This window comes from Ipomoea nil, unplaced genomic scaffold, assembly GCF_001879475.1.
Source record: "Ipomoea nil cultivar Tokyo-kokei standard unplaced genomic scaffold, Asagao_1.1 scaffold2792, whole genome shotgun sequence".
NCBI lineage: Eukaryota > Viridiplantae > Streptophyta > Magnoliopsida > Solanales > Convolvulaceae > Ipomoea > Ipomoea nil.
In genome coordinates, this window is record NW_017619220.1 from 2,162,761 (window position 1) to 2,183,861 (window position 21,101).

The 21,101-nt window shown below is 33.3% G+C and overlaps 1 protein-coding gene across 1 annotated transcript; it reads right to left on the minus strand.

The window, feature by feature from the left end:
* Nucleotides 1-248: 248 nt before the first annotated feature.
* Nucleotides 249-4,420, minus strand: LOC109157887 (protein SRG1-like). The gene is made up of 3 exons (XM_019305745.1): nt 3,872-4,420; nt 1,468-1,801; nt 249-616 (listed from the first exon to the last, which is right to left on the minus strand). The coding sequence occupies exons 1-3, from the start codon at nt 4,372-4,374 to the stop codon at nt 368-370; spliced, it is 1,086 nt and encodes a 361-aa protein (XP_019161290.1). The 5' UTR covers nt 4,375-4,420; the 3' UTR covers nt 249-367.
* Between the last annotated feature and the right edge of the window lie 16,681 nt (nt 4,421-21,101).

Here is a 21,101-nt window from a genome sequence, read left to right on the forward strand (position 1 = left end):
AATATAATTGTGATATTTACACATCTAGTTGTGTAAAATCTGACCCACATCATGAGACTGTCTCACACAAATTTTTGTCTATATATATATATATATATATATATATATATATATATATATATATATATATATATATATATATATATATATATATATATATATATATATATTAGCCAACAATATACGCATATTATCAAGTTAAGCTTGTGCAAAAAAAAATAAAAAAATTAAAATTGCAAGAGGCAGCAAAAATAATCAACTCTGATTTTATTATTAATTAAGCAAATCACAACACACCACATAGACGACATGCATACTCATGCTAAACATAATACATTAATGCAACGTAACACAAATAGTATTATATTCATCGAGGCGATTTGAGCGATTCAACTTGAGACTTGCCACAAGGGCCCTTTGTTCTGATGAAAGATCTGTACTGATTGAAGGTCATGGCAGGGTAGAGTGCAGGCCTCTCCTCAGTAACAAGTTCCTCCAAAGGTTTCACCACCTTATCTCCCCCGGGATTGTAGAACAAAGCCAATGACACACGTTCCTTTCCCGAGTTCACTATCACTCTGTGCTCTACACTTTTGTACATGGCGTTCGTCAATACCTAAAGCCATTAAACAAATCACAATTAGTTAAGATAGATCCATATTTTTACCAGATGGTGGATGGATGGGATGCTGTTAGGATCAAGCGCTTACTATTATGTCAAAAGTTATAGTTAATTATACATAACTTTATTTTCCTATACCGCCTACTGGATTTGGCCGTGACTGACCTCCGCCCAACAATTTCCTAGACACTGCACATGGTGTTGGACTTGACCATTATCGGCCTCCACCCAACAATCTCATCCCAACAAGAGCAGTTAACAAGTGCCCAAAAGTCATAACTAGTAGTCAAGACATAACTTTATGGGAAAATTGTAAAAAATGCCCCTCTATAATATGTCAATTATCAATGTCACCCCTGAATTATGAGTGGTGTAAATGTTGCCCCTCAATTATCAAAATAGTGCACATATAGCCCCTCCCGTAACGGACATGTGGTTCCCCGTTAATGTACGACACCGTTAAGTCGGAGTAAATATGTAATTTATTCGTTTTTTCCCTCCCTCAGTTCGAAGTACTAGCGATGGAGAGCAGTGGGGAACCACATGTCCGTTACGGGAGGGACTATATGTGCACCATTTTGATAATTGAGGGGCAACATTTACACCCCTCATAATTCAAGGGTGACATTAATAATTGGCATATTATAGAGGGACATTTTTTACAATTTTCCCTAACTTTATTTTCCTTATAGCACCGCACATTTTCAGAAATTGGGTACTGGGCTTAACCTTTACCTGTCTCTGCCCAACAATTCTTTAACCACATGGTGCTTGGAATTGGCTCTTACCGGCCTCTACCCAACAAATGGCATAGACAATAATCAAGAACAACATATATATATTACCTGCATTTGATCCCCCATGTTAACAATGAAGGCATTGGGCACCGGCTTAACGGTGACCCATTGTCCGGCGTGGCGGACTTGGAGGCCGGCGACGTCGGCGTCAGGGAGGAGAAGGGTCATGCCCCCGGGGTCTGAGTGGGGTGAGATGCCAAGAGTGAGGTCTGGTTGGGGGCATTTTGGGTAAAAGTTCACCCTCAAACATGCCCCTCTGTTTTCATCTCCTCCAAAGGCTTGGTGAAGAGTGTCCTCTTTCAACCCAAGGCTCACTGACAGAATCCTTGTCAGTTTCTCACAAAGCTTCACCACCTCTTCACCATATTTTGCCACCAATTCCCTTCACATCATATATTTCCCATAAATAATTAGTTTCCAAAAAGACAATCGTTTTTAAAACAAAAAACAATAATTTTGCTACTATCCATAATCCATATAGTAAAATTCTTCGTCATTCATATTCTGATCCTAATTTTATTAAACAAATGGAGAAAAAGAAAAACAAATATTTAAAAAGATTGACCCACTTTTTTCAAAGTCAATGCATTACAACAATTAATTTAAGCAACATGTTTATAAGAGTTATCTAAGCATTTGAAAAGTACCCAAACCAATATAAATAAATACATATAAAACCCGGCCGGAGGTCAAAAAAGGTGTATTTGCACGTTTGAAATGCTTAGGATGAAAAGTGAGAAATTCAAGTTGTAACCCCACTTGAGGAGATAACACATCCATTACAATAGTTATATCATGGACGGGAGTCCACCTTGCAAGATAGATCCGGGTCCAAAATGCATAATTTATATATTAAATGTTCACAATTTATATACTGAATGTTCACAATTTAACTTTTACAAAATTGTGAACATTCAATATATAAATTATGAACATTCAATATGTAAATTATGTATTTTGGACCCGGATCCACCTGACAAGGTGGACCCAGGTTCACAGGATAATTTGTCCATCCCTTACTATGCCAGGATATAAGACTGTACGGGTTCGTGATGGATACTTTTGTCCATATCCATATTTAAGTAAGCTAGTGTCTGTATCATATCAACCAAAACTATTAGTATAGTAATACATATATGTCAATGATAGAGATTTATGTCTACCAAAAAAAAAAAAAAAAAATCACTTCGACTGAATAATAGGCATTAGCTAAAATTGTGGCCATTAACTTTATCAGATACGGAAGACCTTTATTTAGACTACGTACTAAAATATAAGTTACTTCGAGAATTTTTACTACATGCAGTTAAATTTGAAAGGGAAGTATTATTTGTATAATGTTTTCGTACTAAATAATGTATCAAAATCACCTATAAAATAAATAACTGGCTTTATTATGGGTAATAATAAAATTGTGTAAAATAATATCCTCTGACACTTATCTATATGATGATATATATGTGAGATAGTATAGAGATGATTAATTTGTATAGTTTTAGTTGATTTGCAAAGGATTATATTTTCAGTGAAGATGAACGTCCCACCGATGAAAAGGAAAAGGAACTAGTGGAGTTAGTTTGCACTATATTATGGGTAAATTAAACAAAGAGATGTATGGAATGTCTGGTGCGTAAAGAACATGCAACAAGTGTATGCAATTCTACCCTGAGATAAAAGAACATCACATGATACCGGTACTTTGTCTTTATTTATATCCTAGAATCATGTGATGCCTTTTTAATTTGGACCAACATTTTGCATCATTATTTATGGGTAACGTAACCAAATTGGGTAACCCAACTAAAATGAGAAGAGATTTACGTTTATAATCACAAGTTCACAGGTTGAAATCTTTTCTCTTTTGGTTTGAGCCAGTTAGTTACAGGTAATCTAAGCTAGTTTAATTTACTTTTTTTGTAACTTTTTGACGACTAAGGTCACAAGACAGTGTTTATCATACTCGAAAAGGTTGTGGAGTTTTTCTCATCATACAAAAAAAAAAAAAGGGTAAAAAGTGGGGTATATGACAAGAGATTCACGCTTATAACCACAAGGTCACGAATTTGAATCCTTGCTACCTTGGTTTAAGTCTGTCAGCTATGAGTAACTTAAGCTAGTTTAATTCCTTGTGATCCTTTGCTAATTAAGGTCACAAGACAAGGTTTACTTATACTTGAATAGGTGGTGAAGTTTCCCTTATCATCCAAAATAAGAGTAAGGAGTGGGATAACCCAGCTAACAAGAGATTCATTCTTATAACCACAAGGTCATGAGTTCGAATCTTTGTCCTTTTGATTTGAACTTGTTAACTATAAGTAACTTAATCTAGTTTAATTTTTTGTAATTCTTTGCTTGATTAGGGTCCGGCGAAGTTTACTCATATTCAAAAGGGTCGTGAGTTTCCCTCGTCATAAAAAAAAAAAAAAAAGAATTAGGAGTGGTATATATAGACCTGCATGAAACGGGAAGACGAGGCCACTTGCTGGGGTCCCTAAGCGGCTCCGGGAGAAAATGGAGGAAGAAATAATCGCTCCAGTCGAGCTTGGCTTCCTTCACCACCCCGAGCCGGCTGCCGTAGCCTTCGTAGGTGGTGGGCGAGTTGGCGTAGCGCTGCTTCTCCTCCAGCGGGAGGTGGAAGAACTCCCGCCACGCCTCCTGCACGTCGGCCATCAGCTCGGTGTCAACGCCGTGGTTGATCACCTGGAAGAATCCCCACTCGCGGCAAGCGCCGGCGATGAGCTCACAAGTTTCCCTTCGGAGCTCCCCATCGCCGGCAAACAGGTTGCTCAGATCAATCGTGGGGATGTTCACCTTGTTCACCGCCGGCGAGTTTCCGATGAACAAGGGGCGGTCCGAGAGGTGTCTGATGTAGCGGTCCGGGATGGTCCGGATGCCGCTCTCGGAGAGCGACTGGACTCGGACAATTGGCTCCGGCCAACTTTGTACGCAACTCATGATGTTTAATTAATTTGGTTAATTGAGTAGTGGTGTGAGAAAGAGTGAGGGAGATAGGGGGGCTTAAATAGATGAGGGTGGTTGAATGTTTCTTAGCTTGAAATTAATTAAGAGAGCCAGAGAAAAAAGAAAAAAGAAATTAAAGAATAGAATAAAGGATATAATTTAAAGAACGTGATAGTCATGTTTCTGTAGAGAATGCTTACGTAGTGTACACTGCAACTGCCCTTCAACAGATATTTTGCATACGTGAGTGAACCATAGACAACCTGGTTACACTGCGTTTTGGGTTCAGACTTCACAAAAACGGCTGTGTGAGGGCAAAATAGGAATAAATCTAGGTTTGCCCCTATAGGTTTAGCTCACTGGTTCAGTATATTAAAAATGCCAATGTAAGACAATAGAACATCTTGACACATCTAAAAGATGTCGAGACTATAATAATATTGCAATCAATCTTGCAAATTCAGAAAATAAAGAAATTTTAAAAATAGCTACTATTGCAACATTCATTGATCTTGTGTGTAAAATACTTATTGTGGACCCTTTAAATATATTAGAACTAATAATAAATTTACAATTAATTTCATTTTCTAAACTCAACCTGTTTGGATTAAAGGCAAAATTAGCATCAACTTTGACAACAAAAACACTTAGGGGTCGTTTGGTTCACGGAATGTCAAATTATCTTAGGGAATGTTAGATTGCTGGGAATGTTAGATTCCTGTGTTTGGTTAAAATTGGGGTATGTAATATAATCATGTTTGGTTTAGGGTTATTGTTAGTGATAATGAACCAAAAATCGATTTAATATCGTAAAATAATATTTATACATACAAAACACACGAAGTATATAAAATATTATTCGATATATATATATACATACATATATATATATATATATATATATATATATATATATATATATATATATATATATATATATATAAATCAGACCACCATGGTTATATGCATGAATATCTACGGAAAAGACACGGACGCACTGTCAAAGTTTCGACCCCAGGCCGAAACTAGACTGGCTTAGTTTCGGCCTCACAGGTTGGTCGAACCCAAGTTGCTATTATGTTGGAAAAAGATACCAACGACATTCGTGCCCGCGCACACGATCAAGCTCGGACTTGAATCAAGCCTCTTCGATCTCGTTTCTAATTGGAATTTGATTTGCACACCCCCCCCCCCCCCCCCCCCCCCCTTCCTCGTGAGAGAGCCTCTATGCTATACAATTCTACAAGCTCTAAAAAAGCTCTTGTATAAAAGGGGGGTCAAATCCTCTTTCCAAACCAATGTGGGACAAAAGCTCACTTTTTCCCTTCATTTTTCCAACTCAATGGGTCTACTTTGAGAATCAATATCTCATTCACCCATTATCCGTTTTGAGCGTACAATATATCAATCTCTTCGTCTCACTACGAAGAACCCGAATCCACTTTGACCCGACCCAAATCGGAAGTAGACCTCACTGATAATTGTACCACAAAATAGCCACTTAAAAAGCCATTTTAGTGCTATTTTTCCAACCGTTATCTTTTATATACACTATAATATCCTTAACATATTTTCATATATTTTAATAAATTTAAAAATTAAAATAAATAAATAAGATAACGGTATCATATATAATTACATGATTTTAAAATATTAACTAAAATCTTGAACTTGAGAAACAAAATCATTTTATATGCTAACATAACATAATAAAAATAAAAAAAAATATAATTACAAAAATAATTTTATATATATATATATATATATATATATATATATATATATATATATATATATATATATAAAAGCTAATATAACCAATGTTATCTTACATTACCTAAGATTTTGAAGGGAATCACATTCCCTTCAAAATCCTATGTGGAGGGAATGTGACATTCCCTGGGAATGTTAGATTCCCTAAGATAATATGAACCAAACACCGGAATGTGAGCTTTGGAATGTCACATTCCCTTGGTTATGTTATATAACATGAACCAAACGCCCCCTTAGTATTCGGACTACCTGTAGAGTCATTGTTGTTACTATTAAGTAAACAAGTTATGAAACTAGAACAATAGACACTACTCATGAACCTTCTACAAATATAATAAATATTAATATTTTGTTCAATGTTTTCACATGATAATTTACGACACATATCTCACAACACATCAAACATGTAGGGGAAAAAACAACACTGCCAAATATCAATAAGCGCTTGCAAGAAAAAGAGTTCATAGTACAACTAAGATCCCAGTCATATACACAACAAGGCAAATCTAAAACTTCCTACACTATAATCTCATTGCATGACGTGCACTCTATGCTGCCACAAGTAACCCAATTCCACATGACACACTACCAATAAAAAAGAAGATGACAAGTATTGAAGATGAAGACAACGACAATGATACCCAAAACTAAAGAGAATTAAAAAGTCTTAGAGAAATTCAAACCAAAATTAGCACGGAGTATTTATATAGACTATCGTTTTTAGACTACGTATTTAGACTAGCGTTATTAAAAAGTGGCAAACATTTATTTTAATGACAATTATAATTAATCCCTCATATATTATCTTGCATTTATATACTTTGAATTACTAATTTCAATAAACAAATTCAACATTCAATTACATATGCATCAACATCTCCTATATAATCTTGCATTGATATACTTTGAAGTACTTATTTAAAAATAATCATTGGGCATTATCCATTCGCGCAATGCGCGTGAAAAACTAGTTTCATAATACAAAGACATAAATTCGTAAAATAAGATAAACAATATATTGTGTTATAAAACTATTAATCTATTTTAGGTACACAATTCATATGCTTAAGGTACAGAATTGCATAACATGAGACACAGAAATACATAACACAAGACACATACACATGTTTTATCTTTACTTTACTCCAGGTACAGAATCAATATTCTTAAGGTACAAAATTGCATAACATAAGACACAAAAACGCATAATACAAGACACAAAAACGCATAGCACCAGACACAAAAGCGCATGTTATATTTATTTTATTTCAAATATAAAACTCTTATGTTTAAGGTATAAAATTGCATAACATGAGACACAGAAACACATAACACAAGACACATACATATACATGCTTTACAATTTTTTAAAAAAAATCTGTAATGTCTAAACCCCATTAATACATAGACAAAAAAAGAAATATGTTTGCTGAAGGACAAGTCTAATCTCTCATGGGCTCAGTATTAATTAGGAAGTGGAACGACGCCAAGTCATATTTATATAGCTTTATACCTCCCACCGATTTTAATATTATTGGACATAACTAAAAGATAAGTATTTTAAATATATAAATGGCTAGTTCTATCACTAGAATAAAGATGCAATTTTTGACAATGAGGTTATTATTATGTTAAATTAAACTAAAAAAACTACTTCAAACTTGTCACCTTTAACATACCTTTATATATCTAAAAACATAATAAGTTTCAATACAGGTTATACCCCTGATTTTTGTCCCTTTTTTTTTTTGTTAAATTTTTTTGTACCTTATGCTATAAAAGTTGTACTACATAATTTTTTGGACAAAAATATCCATGCCGTTATAACTTCTATTATCTTTCCACACTATTATTACTATGTACATGCATACACAATAATTTTTTGTTACATGCTTCAATGGTAAGTTTTAATTCATTTAGGTTTTAATTAAAATGTTACCATAGTTATATATAGTAATTTATCATTCTATAATTTTTACCTCAAAAATATTAATATGAATTATACAATTATATATATATATATATATATATATATATATATATATATATATATATATATATATATATATATATATATTAGTATTTTATATGCGCGATGCGCAAAAAATATATGCCCAATATTAAAATTAATTTTAATATTGGGCATATATTTTTTGCGCATCGCGCATATAAAATACTAATATATATATATATATATATATATATATATATATATATATATATATATATATATATATATATATATATATATATATATATATATATATATAGAGAGAGAGAGAGGATCGTGTTCAAATGAGAACGGTGCGCCCAGAAGAGAACTCAAAACGCATGACATCCGTCCACTTGTCTAGATCTAGATGAGAAACACAGATTTAAAAAAAAATACGGTGGCATTTTCGTAAATAATTGAACATCAAAATGCAAGTAAAATGTGTTACAAGTGGAAGTAGCAGTTTTATATATTGCAACTAAGTGCATGTAAAATGTATTACAAGTGCAAGTAAAATGTATTACAGGTGCAAATAAAATACATTGAGCATCAATACTAAGTGCACCTAACATTATAACTAGTTGCACCTAACGTTATAATTAGTTGCACCTAGGTGCACGAATGTTAACAATGTAAATTACTTGTACTTGTAAGTGAAATTGTGAAAATAGGTGCACCTCTATGTGATTTTACTTGCACTTTTTACTTGCAAAGTTGCACCAGCTACGTGCACTTATAACACATTTACTTGCACCAAAGTTCGAGTTATTTACAAAAATGCCACCGCGTCGTTTTTCTAAAATTATATACGATTCATTGATCTGGAGACGTGGACAACTGTAAATGGTTCTTATTTCTCTCTTGGGCACTTGTTCTCATTAGGGCGCGCGCGCGTGTGTGTGTGTGTGTATATATATATATATATATATATATATATATATATATATTTATTTATTTATTTATATTTATATTTGTTTATTTATTTATTTATATATTTATTTATTTATTTATTTATATATTTATATATATATTCCCTCCCCACCTGAAATCAATCCTAACATGGCTTATAACAATTGGAAGTCATGCAATTGGAAGTCATGTGTTGAGACCCACTAACTTATTATCAAAGACAAAATCATGAAATGAAAAGTGTTATGTCAAGAAGGAGATTAGGAGGGATGGGTAGCATTACTCGTGTGTGTGTGTGTATGTGGAACTTTAATGATGTTTGAACAATTTTGTCTGATAAAAAATAATAACGCAATATTTGTAATGTAATGTACAATTGTACCATTATAGGAATACATACAAAAAGAGATTAATATCATTCCCAATAAAAAAAGTAAATGACATAATAGAGGGTAAAGTAGGGAAAAAACTAAAATCAAAATAATATGAAGCATTCATTTCAACGAACAATTATACCTAACATTTTTTTAGTTCCGGTCTAATTCTATTGGCTGTTATTAGATTAGTAAATAGTAGATATAAAACCTTAAGCTAATGTCTAGAGAGGCAAATTAGGGTTTCTCTATTTCTCTCTTGTCTCTGGTTTTCGACTACTCAAATTTCTACATGGCCGCCGCCTCCGTGAAGCAAGCGGATCGGAGGCTGCGTCCGATCCGATCATCTTCCCCGGCCGTCATCTCCACCATAGACAGCATCAGCCTTCATTGTCTTCTCTGCCTTCACCGTCTTCTCTTCCATTCTCCGTCTTCGCCGCCGGTTACGCCTTGCCCCACCCCTCCATCTCCACCGCTACTGGTCATTACTTTCTTATTTTCACATTGTTGTTTCCCTTTACTTTGTTTTACTGGTTTAATTTTGTTTGCAGTTTCTGTGTTTTTCCTCTCGTTATTTTGACAAGCTTCTTCCTCTCGTTTAATTGGCGAGTTCTTTTTCATAAAGCGTGAAACGATAAAACTGGTCATGACGTATGTGAATCCCATCTTGGGTAAAAAAACATAACAATGAGAAAGAGACTCCTCTAAACTATGATATGCAGTTCAACCCGGTGGAGATATTGTCAATGGATAGCAGAATGGAAATAGATAGTTAGGTGGTGTGCAAGACTATTCAACTAGTGTCAGTTATGGGTACGTTTGACCAAATTATTGTTAGGAACACTTGTATTAGGACTTTGATGATACCGATGTAACCTAGAATGTAGACCCCTAACCTTTGTTATTTGTTGATCGCTACTTTCGTCCTAGACGAGAGTTGCCATAACTCACACTGTAATTCGTGTTAAGCTAGTCAAACACACGAAAACGAGTTATGCTTAGATGTTAGGGTTATCAAGACGAAAGAAGGTTCAAGACACGAAGCATGAAGCATCCACAACGAAAGTTAATCGGGAGTTGTCATCTACCACGAAGAGACAGTCTTATTTATGACAACCCTTCAAGACATTCTTCGTCTTCAATAACAAGAAGAATGTCTTCACTGTCTGATTTGACAACATCCTAGGAACAAAAAGGACCTCAACATATGGGACACGCATACCAAGGAGCATTAAATGAAGTTGTACTATTCTAGAGCTAAAAGACAAAACCCTAAGGCTATCTATGTCATCAAAGGCTACAAGGTACAAAACCCATTAATGGAGCATTTAATGCGGGAAGCTCCCAGGTCCTTACCCACTGGATATTAGGTTTGAAAATTTCATCTCCCTCCAACGAATGAAATTTTCCTCACCTATATAAACCCACCTTCATCAACTAAGAAGGTGCTGGTTCTTTTCACTCGATCTAACCTCTAAGCAAAAGCTCTTAAAACTTCTAAGTTCTCATCAAGCTTTTGCGAACCAGTGTTAAGGTGTTAAGATATTTGAAGAAGTCCATTGATCCTCATCTTACACCTTGAAGAAGTCTTGCAACTTGTACGAAGCAACTATCTTTCAACAGTCAAGACTTCACCACGTTGGAGAAATCAGAATTCATTTTCTACCAACCTCAACTCTGAAGAAGAAGTTGATAGAGGCGGAGTAAACTCGTGGAGTTGAAAAACCTGCAGGAAGCTGTCCGGCTTAGTGATCAAGGAAGTCTCCTGTGTAAATTGTACTAACGAGTGATAGTGCAAACCTTCCATAAGTTGTGGAAGAAGAGTGGAGTAGGTAAAGTTGGCCGAACCACTATAAAAACTCCCGTCTCCTTATCTTATCATTTACCTTATTTATTTCCTGCATCATATCATCTCTCACGAAATTTTCCTTAATAACATCAAACCGTGCAAAGCAAGTAAACGAACTTAACATTTCCGATGCGCCAAAATACCGAAAGGTTATTTTTCGGCAAAACACAAAAAGAGTCTATTCACCCCCCCCCCCCCCCTCTAGACTCTTGCTATAACTCTACCAGGACCAACAATTATTAAAGAAGCTTTAAGTTCGTCCAAAAAATACAGCTTCAAATTCGTGAAACAGTCTGCAATTCAAATTTTCTATAGCATTGCTAGGGAAGTTGTTTCTATGTCTGTAAGAAATATTGTAAACGTTTCAGCCTATGATTAATGAATTAACTTTTTTATTTTCAAAAAACCTTTAGCTAATTATACTAATTATTTATTATATTTTCACTAAGAAACTTTAGTTAGTGCTAATCTTTAATACCTTCGGTTCACAACTCATTAAAACTAAAAAAAAGAAAAAAAAATCACTGTTGGTTTCTTTATCATACCAATTTTTGACTTATGGTTATTGATAAGTGCCAAAGATGCTATGTTTTATAGGGTATTTTATAGGTTAATTGTGCTTTAATTGAAGTTCTTTATACCCAATTCATGCTTAAATAGCTTAATTTGATAGAAATTAGGATTAAGGAATAATTCTATTGCATTTGTAGAAAAATAACAAAACATTGTCAATTTCAGGGCATTCCGGCGAGAGTTCGGTAGATTGATCATATCTTGAGTTAGGAGTGTCCAAATAAAGTGATTCCAGTGGACATGGTTCGTTAACTTCAAGGGATACAACTTTGGTGAAGGCAAGAAATTCAAATTCGCAACAACGCGACTCACAACGTGCGTTGTAAGCGCGTTGTTGGGAAGGCCAAAAGAACAACGAAATTCACAACGCGAGTTGTGAATTATTTGTGATGCCCAGCTCGGAAAAGTTAGATTTTTAGCCTATTTAAAGGCTTGTAAGGGGATCACTTAGAGAACCACTCTTTTCCCCATTCTCTTACTCTCATATTCAGCACTCTTAGGTTAGGTTGGATTAGGGTTTATCTTTTCTTTTCATTTCATAGATTATATTTCTATTTTCCTTTCTACAATTCATTGTTCGACATTACTATTGGATTACAAGCATCAAGATTGAAGACTTGGGTAACCACTCTTCCTTGTTCATATTTCATATCTAATTTATGCTTTGTGATCTTATTAATGATGATGAATTGCTAGATTTCTAGGATTTGGATTGGTATTGGTTTGTGTTTGTGTTCTTATGCTTTGAATGTACGAATGATGATATTGGTTGTATGTTTTGGCCTTGTATGCCTTTGTTGTCGAGGAGTGCATATTGATCTCTTTCCATTGAGGTACCCAATGGTTAGATGAGTGGGAGAGTGGGAGTTTAGCAAGAGATTGCACTCTCCTTAGTCTTGCCCTTGCAATCCCCTTCCTAAGACCCGAGAGGGCGAGCTTAGGGGAGGAGACGGTAGACCGCCCACCAAATGTTTGATAGAATGCCTCACCCGACGTATGGAACGAAAGACTAGGCCCTACGCGTCCTAGTGATGGTGCCTTTAAGCCTCCCTAGGTTAGCCAAGTCGTATACCCACTATTGTCTACTAAAGACCAATGAGTGCACAAACCACAATCTCAATTCCATCCAAATCCCCGTTTTACATTTGTGTTTGTTTCTTTATTTTCTTTCTTTCTTTTATTTGATTTCATTTGCTTCCACATGCACTTAACTACCAACACCCCCACCTAGCACCGAGTTCACTCCTTGTTGATGCATAGTGACAATAGATTGTCTTGCATTTCACTTACTCCGATTTGCCGTCCTTGAGTTCGACACTCTGGAGTTCCCCAATTCCCATTTACACATACCTCCATCATTCCACCTTCCACTATTACTGAAAAAGCATTCATCAGTTATTAACTTAATTTTCTTTTAATTTTTAAAATATTGCATTTTTTAGTTCTCGATTTAAAAATATTGAATTTCTTAGTTCTCGATTTAAAAATATTGAATTTTTTAGTTCAAAATGCTTTCAAATACAATAAGATAAAATTTTATAAATATTTTACAAATTATTAAGACATTTTGGACATTTTAAATTAAAATGAAACATTTTTTAAGTTGATAACTAAATGTGGAACAAATTAAAGTCAGGAGTTAAAAGTAAAAATAAAAAAGTAAACAAATCAAGAGCCAAAAGTGAAAATGTCGTTGTGTTCGAGAAATCAAAAATATACTCAAATATATGAATAGAAAAAATAATAAACATATTAAAATCTAGACTTATTAGTGAAAAAATTCAAATATATATATATATATATATATATATATATATATATATATATATATATATATATAGCGCAGCTCACCAACCCCTTCCCCTCCCCAAATAAAATATATCTAGTCCAAAATCATTTCTAAAAGACTAGTAGATGAAGGATGGGACACACTAAATAACTTGGATTGACCGAACTAAACTCATGACATTTGAACTCAAATTTGATTGAGAACGACACTAATCAAGATGTAATGGAGGCTTTACATCTGTAGAGCTCTCTGCAACCCCACCCTCAACCCCCCACCCCAACCCCTAAAAAAAAAAAAAAAAAAAAAAAAAAAAAAAACTAGCAAAAAAATCACTATTAAAATAAATAAATAAATAAATAAAGAGCTGAGTCAGTACTTTACAATATGTAACCCATCAAGAGTTACTAAAATTTTCACTAATAAACCTGAAAGATGCATTTCAATATATTGGATCAAATGTATAGAGAGGTTATGATGATGAGCGCAAATTATGCCATGGAATCGTGTTCACCGAGAATGGTGAACACAAGGCAAAACGACGTCGTTTTTAGGCAAAAAAAAAAAATTCGCGGATGTGAAGTTAACGGCGCGCGTTTGATCAAATTATGAATTTTCTGTTATGAGATTATGAATTTTATGAAAATTCATAATCTCATAACAGAAAATTCATAATCGCATAACAGAAAATTCATAATCTCACAACTGAAAATTCATAATCTTATAACTGAAAATTCATAATCTCATAACAGAAAATTCATAATCTCATGGTTCCAAAGTGAATGTGTAGGCATGGTTCCAAAGTGAATGTGCAGGCATGGATTCATAATTTATGAATGTCCGTGATTTCGGACGGGAATATGTAGGCATGGTTCTAAAGTGAATGTGCAGGCATGAATTCATAATTTATGAATGTCCGAAATTATGAATGTAATGAAAATTCATAATCTCATAACAGAAAATTCATAATCGCATAACAGAAAATTCATAATCTCATAACTGAAAATTCATAATCTCATAACAGAAAATTCATAATCTTATAACAGAAAATTCATAATCTCATGGTTCCAAAGTGAATGTGTAGGCATGATTCCAAAGTGAATGTGCAGGCATGGATTCACAATTTATGAATGTCCGTGATTTCGGATGGGAATGTGTAGGCATGGTTCCAAAGTGAATGTGCAGGCATGAATTCATAATTTATGAATGTCCGAAATCTTTGTTCACCTCAAATTAAAGTGAAACCGCAAAATGTGAAAATAAAGAAGAAAAATCATGTAATTAATTAAGGAAAAAAAAAAAAAGATAACGGTGTAGTAACACCGTTGGAACCGTGTTCACCATGAATGGTGAACACGGTTCCATAGCATAACGTCCCGATGATGAGAATCATACAATGATATTACCTTATGAAAAATAAAGTTGTCTTTTACATTTATAATGTCATCCATAAATATATCAAAGTAAACAAATTAAATATTTTAAATACAATAATTTATTTAAACGTGTCTTTATGAGCAATGAAAAAAAAAAGTAAAAATGTAACAAAGTATATCGATATAGTCTGATTTAATTTTTACCATCAAAAAATACATTTTGAGAGTGAGAAACATGTGTAGTGCTTAGTGGATATGGTGTAAACTAGGGAAAATGCCGTAATGAAACTTGTTTCTTTTATCCTCACTCGACGCATGGCCACCTTCTACTGAAATTTTGCGTGTACACCACATATCTAATTTATAAAGAATATTAATTTCATTATCTACATGATTTAAAAAATGATGGTATATGTTATCCATTGAGAAATTGAGGCCTGCCACGCCCACGGGTCTGGTCGAACAAGACTCAATCCACTAAAGTTATTATAGTGTTACTACTATACACCTGTGAGACTCAAGAAATTAGGTGGTCATTAGGAGAGTGCTTAATTATTCATTATTTGGTTACTATAAATAGCTTGTGTTGCTTAGTGAAATAACACTTAAGAATCTGTTTAAAAATCTAGAAAGTATTTTTTTAAAATGATTTTTAGAAAATGACTCATTTTATGAAAGATATTATAATTACATTTTTTTATTTGGTTCATTTACTTGAAAATGAACATAATATTTGTAATAATAATAATAATAATAATAATAATAATAATAATAATAATAATAATAATAATAATAATAATAATAATATGTAGTGATGGTAGTGGTGTGGTGGTGGAGATATTGGTGGTGTTGGTGTTGGTGGCAGTCGTAGAAGTAATGGTGGTGTTGGTGGTGGTGTTGATGGTAGTGGTGGTGGTGGTAGGGATTGTGTGCTAATGGTGGTGGTGTGGTGTGGTGATGGTGGTAGTGGTGATGTTGTAGTTGTGTTGTGTTGTGGTGTGGTAGTGTTGGTGGTGATTATGATGGTTTGGTGGTTAATTGGTTATGGTGGTGATAATAATAATTATTCGAAAATTAACTTAAAAAAGACGAGATGAAAGAGAGATGGAAAAATAAAGAATCCAAAAAATATCTTCTGCTTAAAAAATTAGGAAAATATTTTCCCCCAAATTAGACATTTTTTCATTGACCATAATAAATATTTTTCTTTTAGGGTCCGTTTGGAATGCAGGAAAATGACTTTTGGAAAATGTTTTCTGGAAAATGAATCATTTTCATAAAACATTTTCCTTTCTAGTATTTGGTTGCATTTTGGAAAACATGGTGTGTCTGGTTTATTTTTTGGAAAATTAGTAGAATTGTATAATTAAACATTTTGGCGGAAAACAGACCCTTAATTCATTTTCCCTAGTTAATAAAAAATATTTTCCGTTGACTGAATTTTCCTATTACATCCAAACATTGAAAACTCAGAAAACAATTTTCAAATGTCATTTTTTAAGTTTCTAAATGGACCCTTAATTCATTTTCCTTTGAGCATCCAAATACAAAAAAATTTGAAAAATAACTTCCATAAATTATTTTTCAAGTTTCCAAATGGTAACTTAATTCACTCTTTACATTTGTTTGAAAGAATATTTAACATGTATATATATATCCACTTGCTTATTTAATTTGATTCCATTAATTTTCTTCAATTATTCGGTTCATACACAACTATAACTACTAACAATGACATCATCATAACTATTATCTTCCAAGTAACAAGACACAAATTTAAAAGTAAAATAATTTTAAATTTAAAAGTAAAATAATTTGTTTAGTAACATTTTGTCAAGAACATTTTAAAAATTTATAGTCTATTTTAAGTTATAATTAAAATCTCACATATGTTTAGTAAATAAAGAGTTTTAAAATTTTAAATTTTTTTAGACACTATTCACTATAAGCATTTGACCTTATTTGCTGAGCCATTAAGTTATTGTGATTTATATTCTCTCAAATATTCAGTCTGATCAAAGTGTGGGGACCTTGGAGTTAGGGATTCATTCTTTTGAAGAAGAAAAAAAATTCTAAAAAGTTTTTTTAGTTTTTTTAGTTTTTTTAGTTTTTTTTTTTTTTTTTTTTTTTTTTTTTTTTGGTTTTAACTCTTGTAATTTTGTATCTTATTACATATATTTATTTAATCAACAATTAATTTTACTAAATATTTGTAAATCTAATCACCAATATCTTAACAAACTCTTAGTTTCAAACAACTAATTTTTCAATTTTCTATAACTTTCAACCTTTAGTTGAATATGCCAAATAGAGTCAATAAGTATAAAATGTACTGCATATATAAAAGATAGGTAAGATTTAGACCTTGATTGGTAACATAGTTAGCTTATCAGTCAATTTTACCTTATTTGATCACTATTAGCTCTTTGACTTGGTTAAATAGTCAATATAAGTGTTTGATTAATTAGTTTTATGTAACAGCTTATTGCTTCAAAACGCTAAAATAAAATAAAAAATAAAATAAAATAATTGCTCAAAGTAACTTTTTTGATAAGCTTTTTGAGAAAGTCACTTTGCATGTAATCAGCTATCAGTTAACAGTCAATTTACCAAACATCTTTCTATAATAAGTTAATGCTATCAACTAGTCAAACCCACTAACCCAATGAGCTAACAGTTATTTACCAAACACCTCTTTAATCAATTGTGCCAAACTCAACTTCTTGTGTATGTTAGTTCTGTTGTTGCATAGGCATGCCTATTGACAATTTGCTGCTATTGATTGTCGACATCCCGTATTACTATGAGAGTATGAAATGAAAAATTTATACCCCCAACCCCAACCCCAACCCCAATCTTTATTTATTATTATTATTATTTTTAAGTTTCTGGTAATTTTAATAGTTCAACAAATGTGATATTATCTTGTAAAAGTAAATTTTATAACAATGTTTGACTAAAAATCGAGAACACATGCATGTTTGACGTAATTTTTGTCTTCAAAAACACATTTTAAGAGTGAGTAACACGTGCAGAGGCATTACGGGCCGAAATATGTATATATGGTGTAGAAAGGAAGAAAAAGTGAGACATGTGGACCGGAAGACATATTCGTATCCCGACGCCGTAATGAAAATTGCTTCTTAAAAAATTATAATTTATACACTAACGAAATATAAATATCACTTTTTAATTTTAAGTGATATACATATTGCTCATAAATTGTCTCAACAATTTGAAGCATGTGTTCCATCTCAACTAAAAACCTATAGTTGGATTGCACGGCTATATGTAAAGATCCCAAACAACACGTGGACCGTAGTCACTTTTTTTTCTTTCTTTTTTTTTTTTATCGGGTGGCGTTGAGATTCAGACCCATGACCTTTGGCATGTCTCTGATACCAAATTGAAGCATGTGCTCAATTTCAACTAAATGTCTAAACTTATAGTTGGATTGCACATTAATGGCTATATGCTCAACATGAACATGCATACATTGTCCAACCCCCTACAGACAATTCAGAATTTAGAGACAACATTTATAAAAAAGACTAGTTTTTTTTTTTTTTTTTTTTTTTAAATGCGTGATATGCAAAAACATATGTCTAATATTTTATATTTTTAAAAATAACAAATCCTTCATAATTAAAATCGGTATGAAATCAAATTTAAAGAATATATAAGAAAATAAGAAATATAAGAAAATATATGGTGGATGCTTGTGCAGGGTAATAATATTGTTAGAATATTTTATTCTAATCTTATTGTGGCCCATGTATTAAGTGGTCTGGACAATTAAAATCCCATTGTGATGGGTAATGGGAAAAAATATGTAACAGATCAAGGTTAAAAACGACGACGTTTCTTTAAGTAAAGAAACGGTGCGCCGTTACAGTTAACAGAATGTGTATTTTTGTGTATTAATTACCAACTGAAACTACAGTGTATCTAAACTGATACTGCCTCACGTATTATTTTTATATTATCAGGTGAAACTGCAATTGAAATGAAATGAAACTGTAGTTCTGTTGAAACGAAACAACAGTGTATACAAAATGAAACTGAATAACAATTTCACATATTTGAGTGTCTAGCGAAACTGTAGTTATATCAAAATGATACTGTAGTTGTGTAAAAATGAAACTGCAGTGTATATAAAATGAAACTGAATAATATTTCACATATTTGAGTGTATATTGTGCAATGAAGCTGTAGTTATATTGAAATGATCATGTAGTTGTGTTTTAATGAAACTATAGTGTATATAAAATAAAATTAAATATAATTTTCACATATTCAAGTGTATAAATATCGAATGAAACTATAGTTATATTGAAATGAAATTGTAGTTGTGTTGAACTGATACTGCAGTGTATTCAAAATAAAACTGAATAGCAGAGTTACTTTTTGCGTAACAGCGCGAAAAGGGTGCCGTTTCTTTCGTTAAGCAAAACGACTTCGTTTTGAAGCTTGGTGCATAATCGATTATGCACCGCGGTGCACGATATAATTTGGCTTTATTCCCTTCTCTCTGGCTTTCAATAAGGCTATATAAGCCTACTTAATTTAATTGGTTTATGGACATTATTGCCATAATTCCAATAATCAATATTGGAATGTCAGTTATGTAAAGAATGCAATATATAAGGGCATAAGCATTTCCTATCCTATCACTTGTGAAAGCTAAACGTGAAAGACCAGAGGGAAAAAGCATTATGTAAACACAGAGCAAGAACGAGAGGAGAAGAAAGGACACAAAGCCTCATCAAATTCTATGGAATCAGGTTAGTATTTTAACGCTTGATAAGTGTCAAAGACACACACTTTTAAGGTCTATTTGGGGTGAATTCTAAGTCTAAAACAATCCTTTGTGTATCCATTTTATGCCAATTTAGCTAGGTTTTGTATTTTATTGTAAATTACCTGCACACTTTGTGTTTTATATGTTTTTAGGCAAATTTCTGGCTAAAACGAGGTAAAGTGGCACAACCGGAGCGAAAGCGAGACAAGTAGACGAGCCGGGAACAAGCCACGGAGGCCACAAGGCGCGTTGCAGCGTGCGTTGTGGGGAGGCAAAAACAGAGAAGATTTCTAGTAAGTTCAATGCGCATCACAACGTGCGTTGGACAAAATAAGTACCAGGACAACGTGCGTTGTCCGGGGCGTTGAAGGCTGCAAAAAGGGATTGAAAGGGGAGGCTATTTAAAGGTTTTAGATCAGAATTTTAGGGGGAAAGAAGCCACTTTTGAAGAACTCTCTTAGACATTTTACACATTTTTCAAGATAGAGAAAGAGGTTAGACATTTTGTAGTGATAGAAAACACTCTAGATTGTAAATCTATGCTTGGATTGCTTGGGAGATTCATTGAAGGAAGAGATTGACAACCTCCAATTCAAGAGATGTTGCAAGAATTCTCCTTATTTTTCTAATCTACTTGTTTGGTATAATATCTTCTCTTTCATTTCTATTGCTTTGATTAGATTTAGATCCATGTATGCTTTTATGTTTTTTAATGGCTATTATAGGCTAGATTAGCTAGGGTTTGAATTGTGAAAGTGTGAGATTATGATGCCAATGTGACTTAATTCTTTAATTAGGGCTTGATTGATTGCTATGCTTCTGTGTCTTGTTGTTAGGGATTGCTTTGTATGCATCTAAGGAGCTTGATCAACTCCTAGGATTTTGTTGAGTGATTGACCTTTGCTAGGTCAAACCAAGCTCCCATCCCTCACATTTCCTAGCTCAAGGAATCCTACGGGACTTGGTTGGGAAGGTAATGTAGGCATGGTATTCGATGAAAGGCTTAGGCAAGTCCTAGTAGTCTATGTTATGAAAGGACATATGCCATTCCCTAGACATAGCATTTGCATCATTCTCCCCCTATGTTAAATGATTCAAGAGCATCATAATCCACACTAAGCAATTCAACCCTATCTACCTTTACATTTGTTACCTCTTGTGTTTAGTTGATTCGTCTTGCTACACCAAACTATTGTTTTGTGTGCGCGTAACATGCTTTCAAACAATGACGATGTCATTGGTTTCCAAAGTTAGCAACCGGGGGCAACTCCAATTTTTCATCCCCTG